General features: G+C 41.3%; 1 protein-coding gene across 7 annotated transcripts in view; it reads left to right on the top strand.

Annotated features, from left to right (window-relative positions):
* Positions 1-13407, top strand: part of gab1 (GRB2-associated binding protein 1) — a 95441-nt gene extending 82034 nt beyond the window's left edge. For 3 of the 7 annotated variants that reach the window (XM_072678534.1, XM_072678535.1, XM_072678540.1), the window contains exons 8-12: positions 95-187; positions 3868-3961; positions 5382-5508; positions 9231-9353; positions 11371-13407. In XM_072678534.1, coding sequence (XP_072534635.1) covers positions 95-187; positions 3868-3961; positions 5382-5508; positions 9231-9353; positions 11371-11529 — 596 coding nt within the window. In that variant the 3' untranslated portion in view covers positions 11530-13407. The other 4 variants (XM_072678536.1, XM_072678537.1, XM_072678538.1 and 1 more) reach the window with 4 other exon arrangements.
* Positions 13408-16931: the final 3524 nt, after the last annotated feature.

A 16931-nucleotide genomic window follows, 5' to 3' on the forward strand; every position in this document is an offset into this window, starting at 1 on the left:
CACACACACACACACAGAAAAAAAAATACACACGCACATGCAAATAATTTCAAGAGAGACATGTAACAAAAACAAGTTTTCTTTCACCAATCAGGTCAGAGCCCTAAAATTATCAGAGCTAATCGGGCTGTCGGTCTTGAGCGAACCGACTCTCAAACCGTAGGTGAATTCCGAGGACGTCGTAAGGGTAGGTACCTCCACAGACCGCCACCATCTTCTTCTCTCTTGTCTGCCTGTCATCTTAACTTTTACCAACACTCAACATGATCTGTTCTGAGGGGACCTATAAACTAATGAGCATGAGAATAGGAATGTGCTATGTTTAAATATATGGAGATTATACATATATACTTGTATCATAAAAATGCAGATATTAGCCACACATTAATGCTGAACTTAATATTTAGTCAAATTTAAAGCTTACTGTCAAATCACTATGAATTATTTAGTAAGTACTAGGGATGTGCATGGGTACTTAAGTACTCTGATAACTGCGCAAGGTGTCAGTATCCTTTTTCTTGAAATCACTATGCAAGTATCTGTATATCGTCATAGGACAGTGGAGAAAAATATGTAACAGTTGAATAAGTGAAACATCACTTTTAGACTCAACTGAGCTGTAGAATTTAACAGTTTTGCTCATGTTTGTAAGGACGTATGTGTTGCAGGACACTTCGCTACTCCTGGAAAATGAGCATATTGCCAAAGACAGCCTTAGTGATAAATAGGCTCCTGTAGTTGTTGGGTTCAAAATCAGTCAAATATCAGTCAAATATTTCTGTGACTGCGATGGCACATCGTCCGCTAAGGGGAAGAAATCCATTCGCAAAATTTGAAAATGTGCATTAAAAGGCAGAAATATGTATGGCTGCAGAGATATTCTCACCAAGAGGATTGTTTGGAGGCCATTAGGTGGGAGAACAAATGTAGCCTTCTTTTGGTCGCTTGTCTCGCAGTTTGAGCAGTCTTGTGAGTGGATTTCTCAACATCACAGCCTGTTTTCCTGCATGTTTGAAAGATTGCATTAGTTATAGATAGTTACATCATGCTGACACTGAAAATTTAATTTGCCAGCTGACAAAATCTGTCTGCGGGTCACAGAATACACAGAGCAAAACCGTAGCTGATGAAAACAGTGATTCATTTGCATGCAGTTTGCCCACTTTCCAGAAGTTGTTCAAGTTTTCTTAATATTTATGAAAATGGTAAATTCCCATCGGCTGTAAAACCCAAAGTTGTGTTTTTCTTTCTCTACAAATACTTTAAATACTCCAGATTTAATAGGTAATTGAAATAGGTCAGAATGCACATCCCTAGGAACTACTATGATACTAGTTTTGAGTAATGTAGCCATGAGTGGGAAGAATTACCAAATAGAGGTCTCTGAGTTTCTTACAGCTGTGACTGACATTTAGTGAGCCAGTAATGCAAGTTTTGGATGAGTGAAGTTATCCAGATGTGCTTTCTCACACACACACACACACACACACACCACAAAATCATTATCTAATTACTGGCAAACCCCCCTTTCACTCTTGTATCACTAACATACATCTCGATACAAGCAAAACATGTTAACACGAACGAGCAGCTCACACATTCACACTGCCATCGCTCAGCTCTACTGACCCCAAACAGGACGTCTGTATGTCCACAGTGGATCACCAGGCTGTAAGGGTCGTCTTCTGTGCTCCAGAATGGTTCAGTTAGGGCTTTGAAATCTACATCAGGAGTCCGTGCTGTCTCTGTCTTTTGGCACGTTGGTACCAGATGGTGTGTCTTTCAGACGATCCCGTTTAGCCATGGGAAAGCATGTTCCTTCTTGGTTGCCAGATTGAGAGCTTCTCAGCTCATTGGCATTGTGGGCCAGCTGTGAGGGCTAAACCAAAACTGTGAAATTGAAAGGAGTGGGAATCTGTGCTGTTGCCTCCTGACTGTGTTTTTTTTAGCTCCAGTATGAGGCAGCAAGTCACAGGCAGACTCCTGATTGCTTTAAACATAATCAATAAGAGGGAGAACAGAAATGGTACAGACAGCCCACAGCGTTTTCGGGGTCTGCTCTGCTGTGTTAGTTAATGAGGACTCGCTGTCATTGGTTGTGTCTTTTTAGGATTGTGAATTGATTGCTGAAAATGCTCCTCTGATCAGATGACAATTGTTGATTAGCTGGATTTCCTGCACTAAGCTTTATCTGTGGTCCACAGCTCCCTCTGCAGGCAGCATCACCCCTTCACCAGTAGATTTATGACCGTACAACAACCCCCCTTGCAGTTGTTTTCTCTGACATTGCAAAGCTGAATTTAACCTGATCAGAGGGTTTGATGGTGAACTAAGAGGTTGAATCAGATGAATTAGAGTAGAGAACCATCGCTCTATACACAGGGCTCTGATAGGAGTTCCCAGAATAGACAGCACTGTGCAGTCCTGTGAGGATTTGGGCACCTAAGCCAATTATTTAGAAGCAGTTCTCTCAGCAGTGAGAGTGTCAGACTCCAGAGGCCAGATTCACAATTTTGTAGTTTTATTTATTTATTTATTTATCTATCTTTTTATGCTGGTATTACAAGTAGAATATATACACAATGTTCTTATATCCTATTACACAATGCCTTTAACTTTTGAATAACATTTAACAAACGATGTACATTCAGGGAATATATCGCACATTAAAGTAGAAGACAACAGCAAAGTTCCTACCTTTGCTTTATCTTAATGCTCCTATAAAACAACCAATAAATTAATAAATAATCATTTCATTCAATACATATTTCGGTAATTACACCTGGTCTTGTTTCTGATGAATATTTGATCCATTTACTCCAGTGCTTGTGCAAAATATCTTTTCTATTAGATAAATGTCTTTAGTTATTTCTATCCCGTCATCCAGAGTTCATCCAGAGTTGGTCCTCCTGACAAAATTGTACTTTAAAAGAAATTGTGTGCTTTTCTTGATATCCAAATTCTTCAAAAAACTTTTCTGATTTTTTTTTTTCAAACTCTTCTTTTAAAAGTCTTAGAAATTGATAAATTATTAAAAAAAAAAGTTCTTAAACATTTTCTTAACTTTACAGTAGCCTCACAGTAGTCTTAGAGTGTAAGAGCTCGGACTGTCGGCCTCTAAAACGATCAGTTTAAATAATAAAATTACAGAATTAATGTCTAACTAATTTAACTGGAATAAAAGTGGAGATTTCCTTTAACTACTGTTAGTTTATACATCAGGGAAATGCTCTTATGAACTTCCTAAGGTTTTTTTTCTTAGGAAAGCTTTTATGAATCCGGCCTTAGATCTCATTAAAACAAATGCAGGTAGACTTAAATACTGCGAAAAGGAACAAGAATTTCTCATTCTGAAGGCAGTAGTTGAGATCACTGATTTACCAAAAGCACTGATTTACACGACCGGGTGTTTGATGAGAACCCTGAATAGTACTGGACTCCATAAGGAGAACTTTGGAGGTGTTTTAATGAACCCAGTGATGGAAAACCACCACGACTTTCTTTAGAAATGTTATTAGTGTTTATTTTAATATCAGCGTTTTACTAAGTAAATAAACACTTACTGACCAGATAAGCAGCTTTTCATTAGAGTACATTAGATTTTGCCTGGTGCCTAAAACCTCTGTGCAGTGCTGTATTCTGTGGTGATACTCTGTGAAATGTCATTGTGTATAAGGAAAGCATTTTCGTTGAACAGCGTGGTCAACCGTCCGCTTCAGAATCCGCCTATAATCTGAAACAACGGTTTCTAACTTGTAAACCGGTTCACAGCTAGAAGAGAAACCTTGTGTGCTATCTGTGAAGGCCTTGAACAGTGTGTCTTGTACATGTTCTGAAAGTAACATTATTTTTGGTGCTTTGTTGTAGCCAAACCAGCCCCTTTGGACATCAAGCCACTCCCTGAGTGTGAGGAGTTCACTACACCAGTTCGTTCACCCGTCACCAGGTCCTTCGCCAGGGAGTAAGTGTCCATCCTGCTGACTGTCCAGTCCCCTGGTCTGATTGGCTACACTGCAAAAATAGATATCTTGGCGAATGAAATCATGTAATCTACATCTGATATTTCTTGTTTTTACGTTGTTGGTAGAATATTATGAGATGATTCAGCTTTTATTGCCAACTTAAAACAAGTAAAAATAAGTGATTTAATCTACTAATATGTTTTATTCCACTGGCAGAGATGTTTAATTGGTTTAAGTTAAATTAGTTCATTTATCTAATATTACTGTTATACTCTTAAAATAAGAAATATTAGATATTTAGACATATAAGAGGATTTCACTTGCTAAGATCTCATTTTTTGTGGTGTAGTTTGTGATGTTTCAGCTTCAGCCAGTCCATCTGTCTTACCTGTCAGAATCAGGGCTATTATTAGTTCATAATAGTACAACAGTACATAATTAGTACATTATTTATTTTGTTTTGTTTTTGATTTTCTGACATTGTCTTTTTTTTTCTTTTTTTTTTTGTGATTTTTAATGTATTTTTTTGTATTTATTTCTTTATTACTTTTTTTCTGTTTTTAATTTGTATACTATATGTCCAATTGTTTGTAGACACCATTTCTAATGTATACATTTAGCTACCTTTGGTAGCATCCATTGCTGATGCACAGCTTTTGTAGTTCCTGTAGCGAGGTACTGCCAGTACAATAGGACTGTCTAGGAGACTCTATTTTCTGATGCCAGGCATGGGCTAGAGGGGTATAATGCCCCCCAGTGGTGAGCTGTGGAGCGGTGTTAGAACTGTGCTCTCTGGAATGATGATGCTTCATCCAATACTTTTGGATGAGCTCCTCCTTTTTTCTTGAAAGGGCAGGTGTCCCAATACTTTTGTCCATGTAGTGTATTTTCAATTCAGTTGGTTTTTGTGTTCATGATAGTTTGCAGTAATAATAATAGCCCTGGTAAGGACTGAATGTACTTAAACCAGTTTGCTCAACTCAGAGCCACTGATCTGGCTGTTGCTGAAAGAAGCTAGTGTCCAGGCACTGTTTCGCATGGCCTCTGGTTAGGAGGCGCAGTAACTAACCCATCATCCAGTTCTGTAGTATTGTCCTAACTCATTATAGTAGAGCCTGATGATGATGATAATTATTTCAGTTGTTTGCAAATAAATACTGATTGTGTGTTTGTATACCTGCTTGTACCTCGAATATTCTCAAGGTAAGAGAATACAAGGAGGTTAAGCACAATGCAATGATCCAGGTGTTTGAGAGAAAGCAAGCTAAACATCAGTCTCTGTGTGTCTGTGTGTGTTTGTGCATGTGTGTGAAAGAATGTAAGTTATTTGTGTGTGTCTGTGTGAGCATTTTGTGCATGTGTGAGAGAAAGAATGTGTGTGTACAGAAGCAGTAGTGTAAAGGTTGTCGTGGTCCTCAGCCCCTCCAGGTTCCCCATGCCTCCCAGGCCGCCGTCGGTGCATAGCACTGGCTCCAGCACCGACTCCGAGGACTGTGATGAGAATTATGTCCCCATGCAGGACACTAAGAAATCTACAGATGAACCAGTATGTAACCGCAGCACCACTCCCCGACTCCTCCCCTACTTCTCAGTTAGATCCTTTCAGAAGTTACCTCTTTATGGGGCAGTTAACTGCAGAGCTCAGTATATTTGAAGCTATTCCACATTATCCTGCATAAATTCTGCTAAATAAACTGAGTTGAAGGAATTAAGTTATTAAAATAATGTGTTAACATTAGGGATGTCCCGATCTGATCCATTGAATCCAGGCATTTGTAATGAATCGAGTATCGAGTAAGTTTTCGATCCCCTTCCAATCCTGAGTTTTGCTGTAGCAAAGTGCACCATTAATTGACGTGGCCCTTAACTGCTGCAGATGAACTAATTTTTTCAAAAGTGATGAAAAGTTCATCTGTGACTTTATTTAAACTAAGTGTGGAGACGTTACCAGTTAGCAGCCAAAACAAAAGCTAAAATTTACTTCTAATGTTATCTCTCAATTCCACCTTAAGCAGTGCCGCAGTTGCAGTGTGTACATTTCAACAGCAGAGCGGAACTGCGGCGTTATTTAAGGTGGAGCGGAAAGTTTGGGAAAAAGGAAAACTTTAGCTCAGCGTTAGCTCAGAACCTTGCTGTAAACGAGACTCCGCAACAACAACCGGCTCTCAGAGCAGCAGCTAAAGAGTGAGTTAGTTAATCTCTCAGAAGAGGAGGATCTAAACTCGTCACTCTTCCAAAAAAAAAAAAAAAAAAAAAGTTCATCTGTTTTCTGTCATTTTTTCTCTGCACTGTCAAAAAACCCTGCTTGGTTGTAGTTCTGCAACAGCAAAGATATTTGATCACATTTTTCCCATTTGGGAAGATCTAACATTCCTCCCATCCCGTCTTTACTCTCAAATTACGTCTGGTTAGAAACCAAACTATGGTAAAAATGCTCTGTTCTCCCAGCGAGAGAACCACGCTCCTGTCTTTGGTTCTGAACCAGCTCTGAATGGTGCATTCAGAACCGAGGAAGAGGCTAATGAGCACACACCATAGTCCTTGTGGTCCTGCAGGGCCGGATTCTTTAGTTTAGTGCTTCTCCTGCTCAAGCACACCTTATTAAACTAACCTGGAAATCGCCAGTTTTAGTAGATCTGTTAGAGCAGGCAATCCGTAAATAGTGCTGGACTCTGGCCCCCCATATTGCCCATCCCTGCACTAAGTGATCTGACTGCAGAGCTGTAAAGGAACCAGAAGCTGAATGGTCAGGGAGGTCAGTCAGACTGGACTGTAAGATATTAAACACTAAAGAGTTTAAAAATTTGCTCCAAACAAAGTAAAGTCAGACAAGTTGTGCGGCTGTATGATTATTACAAACACAAAGATCAGATCAGATCAGTTCGGTATTGGCTGATTGTCAGTGTTAAGCGACTTGGATCAGATCTGGGGGTGAAAAACCTTGATCGGGACGTCCCTAGTTAACATTATAGTCTTCGCTGGTGCTGCAAATCTATTCAGAGTGAGATTTTACATTTCCAGAAGATCCAGAACTGATTTAGTTCCTTTGCTTCTCGCCCACCTCCTCACTGAATGCTGTAATCATGTACTCATTAAAATGATCAGTTAACCAAATATTATGATGAACCAAATGCAGATGAAGCGGCATGTACTGCTGTTTCTACTGCCCCTCAGATTAGATGTTCACCCTATAATCAGAGTGCAAACTGAAGGAGTCATTGACCTGGACAGAAGGACTCCTCTCATCCTCTCCTCCCTCCATTCTTTTCTTTTCTTTATTTCGTACAGTTTATAACCATTCTGTCCCTCTCTTCATTTCCACACTCTACCTGGACATGTGGGTTCTCGTAACCTTTGCTGCTCTGTGTTTTATGTTGATGTGAATCTCCTCCGTTTGTGTGGACCGCTTTGTCATATGAAGCTTCCGTCTGAAGATTACAGGATGACACTGAAACACTTCCGTTCAAACAGTAAGGGCACAATTTTGTGATCATATCCCAAAAAATAGTCATTAAGTATTAAGAACAATTAAGTATTCAAAATAAAGCTGCTGCAAAATGTAATTCCATAGAATATTCTATTTTTTAATTCATTAAAATATAATTTCCACCGTATGTCTAAATGTTTAGACACCCCTTCTAAGGAATGCATTTGCCCGCTTTAAGTTGCACCTGTTGTTGACAGACGTGCTGATGTGTACAGTGTGTCTAGTCTCTGTAGAGAAGCAGAGCCAGTAGCTTAGGACTCTCATAAACATCAACATATTGGCACCATGCTGCCCAATACCAGACATGGGCTAGAGGGGTATAAAGCCCCCCCAGCATTGAGCCATCGGAGACTGGGGTTTGATTCCCAGTCTGGGTGACTATGCTGTGCTACACCATAGAGCTGGGCCATATGACGATATTTTATCGTATCGTGATACATTTTGTTATTGTGATGGACAGTATTCTTTTCTAAGCATGTTAAAGATGTTAGTGCTTAATAAACACTGATCAGCTGCAGGTTTCATTGCTAATAGTGTAATTAGACTGGTTTAATTAGATGAACAGCAGCAGAAGTTTATAAGAATCTGACACTACTGATGTTTTAGTCTGTGATTATATGAATCATGATAAAAATCGGGTATCGTCTTTAAAAATATTGTGATATAATATTTTTACCATATCAGCCAACCCTACTACACTAATGAGGACTCCCGATGCTACATTGGCCCTCCTCTGTAAACTTGAAAGTCAATCTGGACAAGAGCGTCAGCTGAATGATGTAACTGTAAATATGATACACTCGTCTTTAAAGGGTTAAGCGATGTAAAGCTTAGGTCAAAGCAGAGTACAGTCACCGTCACACAGCTTCGAGTGGCTGATCACATGACTTCTGCAGTAAATTGGAAAGAAGTGCATTATTCCCAGGACATCTTCATATGACCGGTCCAGTCCTGTGTTTTCTGCTTCCTCTTTTCTTGCAGTTACCTTTTCCGTTTTCTTGCTGTGCGTTTGTTCATTGGGTTCCTTGCTTTTTCAACACATTTTGCCTTCTCTTCCAGTTTCTCCTCTTCCTTGTTTTGTCCTTATCTTTCGTCCTCCTTGACGTCTTTTGCTGCTCCTCTCTCCTCCTGCTTGTTTCTCTGCTCTATAGAGAGGAGTCCTTCTACTGCACGGTGCCGATCACCCCCGTTAAGAGGGAGGTGGCAGGTCTAGAGCCCTTTGAGGAGGTGAGCAGGGTTGCTAGTGTGGACTGAATCCTGGTCATAAAAAACCTCAAACAAAATCTCAAACAAGCTACAAGACACTCCTGACTCCAGCATTCATCTGAAACAGGGTTTTCTGATCAGTTCATTTGTTTAAATAATAAATAATAAATTAATAATTCACCCCAATATTCCTATGAAATGTAGTTAAAGGTTTAGCCACAGCCAAAAGTGAGTCATTTCACGATTGAGAAAAACAGAACACAGGCTCTTAGGTTTGTGTGTTTAGAGAAATACTCACCTAGATGCTCTGTGTCTCCTAGCTCCTAGTTCATTCATCATCGTAGTCGTACTTAAATCATTCTGTATTGATGTTACGCAGATTCAAAACCCCAATCTGGAAATCCTGCAACTGACAGATGTTTGTAGTAAAAATCTGGCACTTCTAATCCTGGTGGTTTCAGTTGCAGTTCCTGTTTGGAGTTTTAATTCTGCTAGAAGCTGAAAGCTGAAATTCTGAGATACTAGATACAGTGCTCGCTCTTCACTGACCAGTGTCTTTTGGGGGGGTATTTTAGAAGCTGGGACCGCCTATGAATGCAGATGGAGGTGGCAGTCCCATGGTGAAGCCCAAAGGAGACAAGCAAGTGGAGTATCTGGACTTGGACCTGGACCCTGGCAAATCCACTCCTCCTCGTAAGGTGCGAGAGCCGACCTAAGATGCAAAGTAGACGCTTGCTCTGTCCAAAACCACACACTGTTTGGAGCCCTTTTTTCAGAGTTTTGTAGCACCGACTGTCTCGTGTAGTAGATAAAATAACACCAGGTGGCTCAGTAGGTTGTGTTTGAAGGATCTACTCAGGTGAAGAAGACACTCAGGTGTAGAAGAAGCATAATGCACTGTGACATTCAAAGGTAACACATATGATTTCTCTGCTGGGTCCGTTTGAGGTTTGTAATGAACATTGTGATGAGGCTCAGGTGATCACTCTACAGCAGGATAGCACAACCCTTAAATAACAAAATATTTTAGGAATTTACTAAATATGCAGAAACGATGATCTTGAGTAGTGCTGTGCGATATGACCTCAAATCCGTATCAGGATTAATTGAACATTTGACCTCGATTACAATTAATGAAAGACTATATGAGCTCAGTGTTTGAGCTCTCCTCCATGTTGTTTCCATGTCCATTTCCATGGACGAGGTGGAGTCAAGTGACTACACATGTGGACAGTATATGAACACTCAGTGGGGAAAGGACAGACCGAATAATAAAAAAAACCAGCCTAAATAATCATCACGGGCGAGATTAGGTCGATTGTAGGTTCTAAGGTTCTAAGTTTTGATTAATTACAGAGCACTACTCTGCTGTATAATGGGGCAGTGGTGGCTCCGCAGTTACAGCTCTGGGCTATTGATGACCGGGTTGTGGGTTCAATACCTGGGCTCGGCAAGTTGACACTGTTGGGCCCTTGAGCAAGGCCTTTCACCCTCTCTGCTCCCCGGGTGCCGCAGCAATGGCTGCCCACCACTCCGGGCATGTGTGCTCACTGTACACTGTGTGTGTGGAAGCGGACGTCCAATTCCATCAGTGTCACCAAAAAAAAAAAAAAGGTGAATATAGTTATTTGTCTTTTTTATTGTGGAACTCTACCATGTCCGAATATATTAGACAAAAAGATAATCAGAGATAATATATATCCGGAACATTCGCAGTTGGTTATTGTGATTCTTTTGGTATACTTTTATATTATGTCGTGGGTATTGTCAGTACTCCGGGAACACTGATCAACTGCACATTTCATTACAGACAGTGTAAAGTAGTCCTGTTTAAGTGGCTGGAGTTGAAAATATAATATAATATATATATATATAAAATCTCAGTACTCTGTATTTGCGTAGCATCTTTTAAATCTGCTGTCACTGGTGAACTTTGCATGACAAACTATCGCATTAAATATTGTGAAAATGTTTCAAGTGTCACTATATATATATATTTTATAACATTACCATATTACTCAGCATTCTTTCAAAAAAGACTAATACCAAGTTGTTGCAGCTGCAAGAATAGAATTATATAAAAATATGTTTAAAAACAATAGATATGTAATAGTTGCAGTGTGAATAGCAGCAGGTTGAAAACGTATCAGCAAAAAATGTTACGATTTTTGTTTTGTGCAAAAATGACCCCATACCTGCTGTTTGCATGAGCAGGTAACACAAATAAGATAAAGGTATGACAACAGTGTAGTTTATGCTTCAAATTGGCTCCCAGTATCAGCACAGCACCTTGTTATAATCTGCCTTGTGAGTTTGGATGTAGTGACCGTTTAGCTTCAACTGTGCTTCCACGCTGTTTGTGTATTCCCTCTCAGTGAGGCATACAGTAAGACCCTACACCGCTCATCAAGTGATGGAGTTGCGGCAGGGAGATGAGGAGTGAGGATTGAGGATGTTCAGGGGATGTAATGGAAACGCACCATATGTAAACATCATTAAGAGCTTTTCATTTGGATCGGTTGGAGAAAAGTGTGAGGTGGTCAGCAGTCCAGTTCAGCAGACACACTGAAAAATGTCTGGTGTGAATTTCTCATTATTACAAAATCAACATTTGAGCCAGTAGATTTGACTGCCGGCACAGATTCCGTCCCGTCCTTGTGGAACCTCATACGTTATAATCATGAAACCTCATCATCTTCCTCTCGTTCCCTGCAGAAGAAAAGCAACGGGGCTGGCGTGTCCGTGTCAGACGAGAGGGTGGACTACGTAGTGGTGGACCAGCAGCGCACTCAGGCTCTGAAGAGCACCCGAGAGGCCTGGAACGACGGCCGCCAGTCCACTGAAAATGACACTTCTTCCAAAGGGCCCAAGTGACCCCTCAGATTCCCGCTCCCTCTCCCTTCTCCTCTGGGATCTGCACCAGGCTGGGGATCGGAGGGCCACCACGTGGAGGTGTGGACGACGCGTCCCCGTCTCCATCTCCTCCTTCAGCCCAGGCCCTGATGTTCAATCTAGATTATACTGTGAGAGAGAAGCCGATTCGTCGGCTGGTTTACACTGCCACCTGGCTGAGGGGAAGAGCAACTGCATGGAGGAGAGCTGGTCTTTGAAAGTGCCGATATAAGCTGAGAGACAACTGAAGTGGGACGTGCTGTGCGTTGGGGCTGAAGGAACTGGTAAACCTCGCTGGTTGAGAGCCCTGTGAAAACGATGCTATTAGAGCAGCGAGAGACTTTCATTTGTATCAAGTGGACACTCGTTGCCTCCTCTAGTCGATGTTTGGTATTCATTTTCGTGAGAGTCGTGTTCACTCCTGGCACTCGGAGTGAAGTGTTATCTGGTTGTTTGACTGACTAGTCTGGGTTTACCACTTAAAACAACTCACACTGCTTTTTACATTTGCATATTTACACCCGTTTCACAGAACTGCCATGGTAGGGTCAGGATGGTCATGCGGCGTATTGGTGGGAAGCATTCAGTTGAGTTCATTTCCATGATAATCTGAAACTCTGGTACATCCTGGGTTCTTCTTTTGTTTTTGCTTTTATTTCTGTTTTTTTTTTTTTTATTCTGGTGGGTATCAGATGAAACCCAGCAGTGCAATCATAAAGGTTTCGAGTGGAGAGAGGATTTTACTGAGGTTAGTTTTCCTGTTTGCAAAGCATCTGCAAGTAAGAATGCAAATCCGACTGTATAAAGTGTTATGTACGCTACAGAAGAAAGTCTCCTTTTGTTTGTATCGGATATCTACGATGTAAAGGCTGTGGTGTGACCTCTGCAGGATAGAAGTCTGCACCCTCAGAGTATCAGGAACTACGAGATGATCTGACGTCAGTGATGGAATCAGGAACTGTGATAGATATTAACAGTAAGAGTGAAAACTCACTGTTTTTATTTCTTATTTTTTGTTTAGTTTTTTCTCTCTCAATGCAAGGTATCAAAACTAAAGGCAAGTGCAGAAGTCAGGTACTCACTGAAATGATGAACAGCAGTTTTTTGTAATTTATTTCAGTTTATTTTTTACATTTGTTTTTTCTTTATCTACACGTAATGAATTTGGTCTCGCGATTCACAAATGTTCTCAGTTCTCTGTAAACGTTTTTAACAGCTAAACTTGGGGATAGATGTTAAGATCAGCTTTCCTGCTGTATATTGATGCCTTATTGGAAAAAAGCCAGTCTGGTAGTTTCAGGAGGTGTACATTGATTCTTCATTCCTTTTCGTGACTGGTCTTTTGATATATTTTATTGCCACTTTGATAATGATGACGATGATGATTATGATGATAATTTATTTCAGACAGACTTTCACAGTTTCCGGAGACTAACTGCCTTATCCTAACAACTTTTACTATTTGAACGTTGTACATATGATCGGTTGTGTAACTGTAGCTAAAGTTAGAGACTATATAGACTTTTAGTGTGTGGAAAAAAAAACAAACAAACAAAAAAAAAATTAATAATTAAAAAAAATCGCTTCACTAACGACCCACTTCTCAAGCCAAGGAGACACAGACATGTGTTGCAGCACCGTCAGTGGCTTTCGCTGTATAGACCTGCACAAACTTTGACGCCTGATCTCTTTTAACTCCGATCTCTGCCTTTACTGTCTCCTTTCTGTTCCGCCTTTTACTTTACAAGAGCATTCTGTGGCCAAGTAAACCTCAGATTTTCTTGATGCTTTATATCTTTTTTTAATGAATCAGAATGAAATGTACATTTTAAAATAAACTCAATAAAAAACTGACACGCATCGTACAGTAACTGACTCTGAGCTTTATAAAACTGTGTGTGTGTGTGTAAGTGTGAGCATTAGTGTTGTCAAAGATTCAGTATATCAGTGCAGATTCCTGCGGTCACAAAAATCTTGTCTCTCACTTTGACAGTTTTCACTTTTTGATATAATGTGAATCTGGCAGTTGTTCAAATTGAGAGGCAGTGTAAAAACAGGCATGGTGACATGGTGTGTTGCATTGATACGAGTGGCTCAGACACTGCAGTTACATTAATATCTAGTATTTGGAGTATTCAGAGTGATGTCTGGAATTCTTGTCTGTGGTTATATACTGCCAATAGACAGCACTGTAACATGTCTGTAAGGTGCTGAATGGCTAGGCCTCAGTCCTCCACCAGAGGGTGCCAGAGAGCTCATCTATAAGGACAAAATGATTGGGACACCTGCTCATTCCTTTTTTCCTGAAATCAAAATTGGAGTATTAAAAAAAGTTTACTGTCCATGGAAAAGGCTTTCTACTAGATTTTGGAGGAGCATTGCTCCAAGGATTTGATTGCATTCAGTGACGAGAGCTTTTAGTGAGGTTGGGATGTTGAATGATCATCACCTCACCTCATCATCCCCAAAAGTACTGGTTGGAGCAAAATCCGCAATTCCAGAGAACACAGTTTTTCCACTGCTCCACAGCTCAATTGCTGGGGGTCTTTACACCCCTCTAGCCCACGTCTGGCATCAGGCAGCATGAAGCCAGTAGGTTAATGTTTATCTGCTCCAGGGAGTCCTATTCTATAGGCAGTACTTTTCTACAGGGACTAGACAAGCTCTGCGTCTGTGTTTCAACATGTGTGTCTGCTTAAAGGAGCTGAATATGTTTAATTCCAGGGGTGTCCACAAACATTTGGACACATAGTGTATCTGTTCTGCACCTTTATTATTAGTCTGGTTATGTTTGTAGCACAGCAAGGGGGGTTCAGACCCCCGTCTCAGATCTGCAAGAGCCAGAGTTTAACTGATATTGATATTATTACCCAAACTATTGAATAACTGAAACTGACAGGAGGAGGGGCTGCCTTGGGGTCTAATGATGAAAAGGGATGAACAGTAAGAGGCAGCAGAAGAATCAAGGTCCAGAGCCTAGTTTACTGACAAGGAAGTCAGGCACAGAGGCAGGTCTTACAGCTAAAGGGGGAAACGGGGATACACAAACTCTGGTCTAAATATACTATAGGGACAAAAGTATTGGGACACACCTTTTAATCATTGAATTCAGGTGGTTCATTCAGTCCGATTGACACTATGTGTATAAAATCAAGCCTCTAGTCCTGCAGTCTGCCTTTACTTTCCACATCAGTGAGAGAAAGGGAGGTTCTGAAGAGCTCACTGAACTCCAGTGTGGTTCTGTATGTAATAGGAGACACCGCTGCACCACCAACAACAAGTCAGCTGGTGAAATTTTATAATTTCCTCCCTCCTAGATCTTCCTCCATCAGCTGTGAGTGGTGTTATTATTGAACAGTGGAAGAGTTTAGGAGGAACAGCTCACAGAGAGCAGCTCAGTGTCCACCGAGTGTCTGTCAGACCACGTAAAGTTACAGAGCGGGGTCAGGGCCAAGTGCTGAGCTCAGAGCAGAGTGCAGAAAAGCCTCCAACTGACTCAATAACTGCAGCAGAGCTTCAGACCTGCTGCTGCTGGTAGAGCTTAGAGCAAAGAGGGGCCAACTCCATATCAATGCCTATGGGTTTAGAATGGGAGGTCGTAAAAGCTCCTGTAGCTGTAATGTGTAGGTGTCTCAATACTTTTGTCAATATAGTGTACTAGTGCAAAACAGGCCACCACCATGCTCCACAGTTGGACAGACCACAATCTTTGTCACATCTGACCATAAAAAACTATAAATGTAGTCCAGCTGAAAGGTGTCAGTACTGGAGCAGAGGCTTCTCTCCTGGATGGCAAGACCGCTATTCTAGCAGCTTCCAGCCGTTTTCTCCATCTGTCCAGTACTTCTTGGATCATTTATTCCTAAATCTGTCCCTTGAAGTTCTCGTCGTTTGCTCATGATCATGTCTTTGTGTTTGAGTTGAGCTATGACTGGAATTAGAGGTCGTTGTTCATGGAGTGTAAAATGGCACTATGTGGGCGTTTGGAGGACTCTGCTTCTCCTTTATTATAGTTGTGAAGTCAAGTAGTGTAGTAGTGTCTGCAAACATGATCGAGACCTTCCAGACCATGTGGTTTAAATAATCTAACATTGTAAAGATCCCTCTAATCTTAGACTCTACTAAACACAAGTCAATATTAAGACCATAGTACTCTACTCTTCACCCAAGTACTCTCAGAAGAGGAGGGTCTTCAGTCTGAGTTTGAAGACAGCGAGTGTTGGACTCTGCTGATCGGACCCCCAGGGGAAGCTCGTTCCACCACTTCGGTGCAGGACAGAAAAAAGCCTGGACGCTCGTCTTCCGTGAATTTTGAGTTGGCACTTGTCTGATATCCTAGAAAAGAGTCATGTTACAATGATGGGCATATTATCAGGTTTTCACAGGTACAGAGTAGTCCCAAAAGTAGCCCCATGATCACAGTGTACACAGAAGTGTGTTAAATCCCTCATTAGAACTTTAGACAGTCACATATCTCCACATCATATTTCTATAGCTAATTTATTTTATTTTTTGCAAAAATATTGTCTTGAAGACCCGAACATGAACATGGAATGCATCTCAGTGCGCTTCCGAAATACCCCTACCCCTGTGAGCCCGTGCAATTTAGGTGCGGATAGCTTGACAGCAGTATTCCCCAGAGGCACAGAGAGTTGTGCTGCGACACCCAACACTTGTGGGGCAGTGGTGGCTGAGTGGATAGAGCACCAGGCAATTCATGGCAGGGTTTTGCGTTTGGCAAAGCACTTCTGTTTGATTAATGCACCCAATAATTTTCCCTGTATTCACTGTTCACTCAGAAAATACCCTGAGCTAGTTTGTATTGACTAGGATCCAAAAGATCCTTCTAAGTTTCTAAATAAGCTTCTAGCTACTAAATACAGACAGAGACCACAATGCTCAGCACTACACGCTACACTTTGCCTAAGCAGTGGTGGCTCAGCAGTTAGAGCTCCGGGCTATTGATGACACGGTTCTGGGTTCAATACCTGAGCTCGACAAGCTGCCACTGTTAGACCTTTGAGCAAGGCCCTTCACCCTCTCTGCTCTCCAGGTGCTGGAGATGACTCCCACCGTTCCCAGTGGTTTGTGCTCACTGCCTCTAGGTCACTAGTGTGTGTGTGTGTGTGATACAAATACTTGCACCTTTACCTTTAAGTACTCTCAGAAGAGGAGGGTCTTCAGTCTGGGTTTGAGGACAGCGAGCGTTGGACTCTGCCGTTCGGACACCCAGGGGAAGTTCGTTCCACCACTTCAGTGCAGGACAGAAAAAAGCCTGGACGCTCGTCTTCCGTGGATCTTAAAGGATGGCGGGTCAGGCCTAGACTTACTTGAAGCTCGACGGGTCATCTGTATGTTGTAATCAATTAAAATGTAATAACATT

Source organism: Salminus brasiliensis, chromosome 4 (genome assembly GCF_030463535.1).
Source record: "Salminus brasiliensis chromosome 4, fSalBra1.hap2, whole genome shotgun sequence".
Lineage (NCBI taxonomy): Eukaryota > Metazoa > Chordata > Actinopteri > Characiformes > Bryconidae > Salminus > Salminus brasiliensis.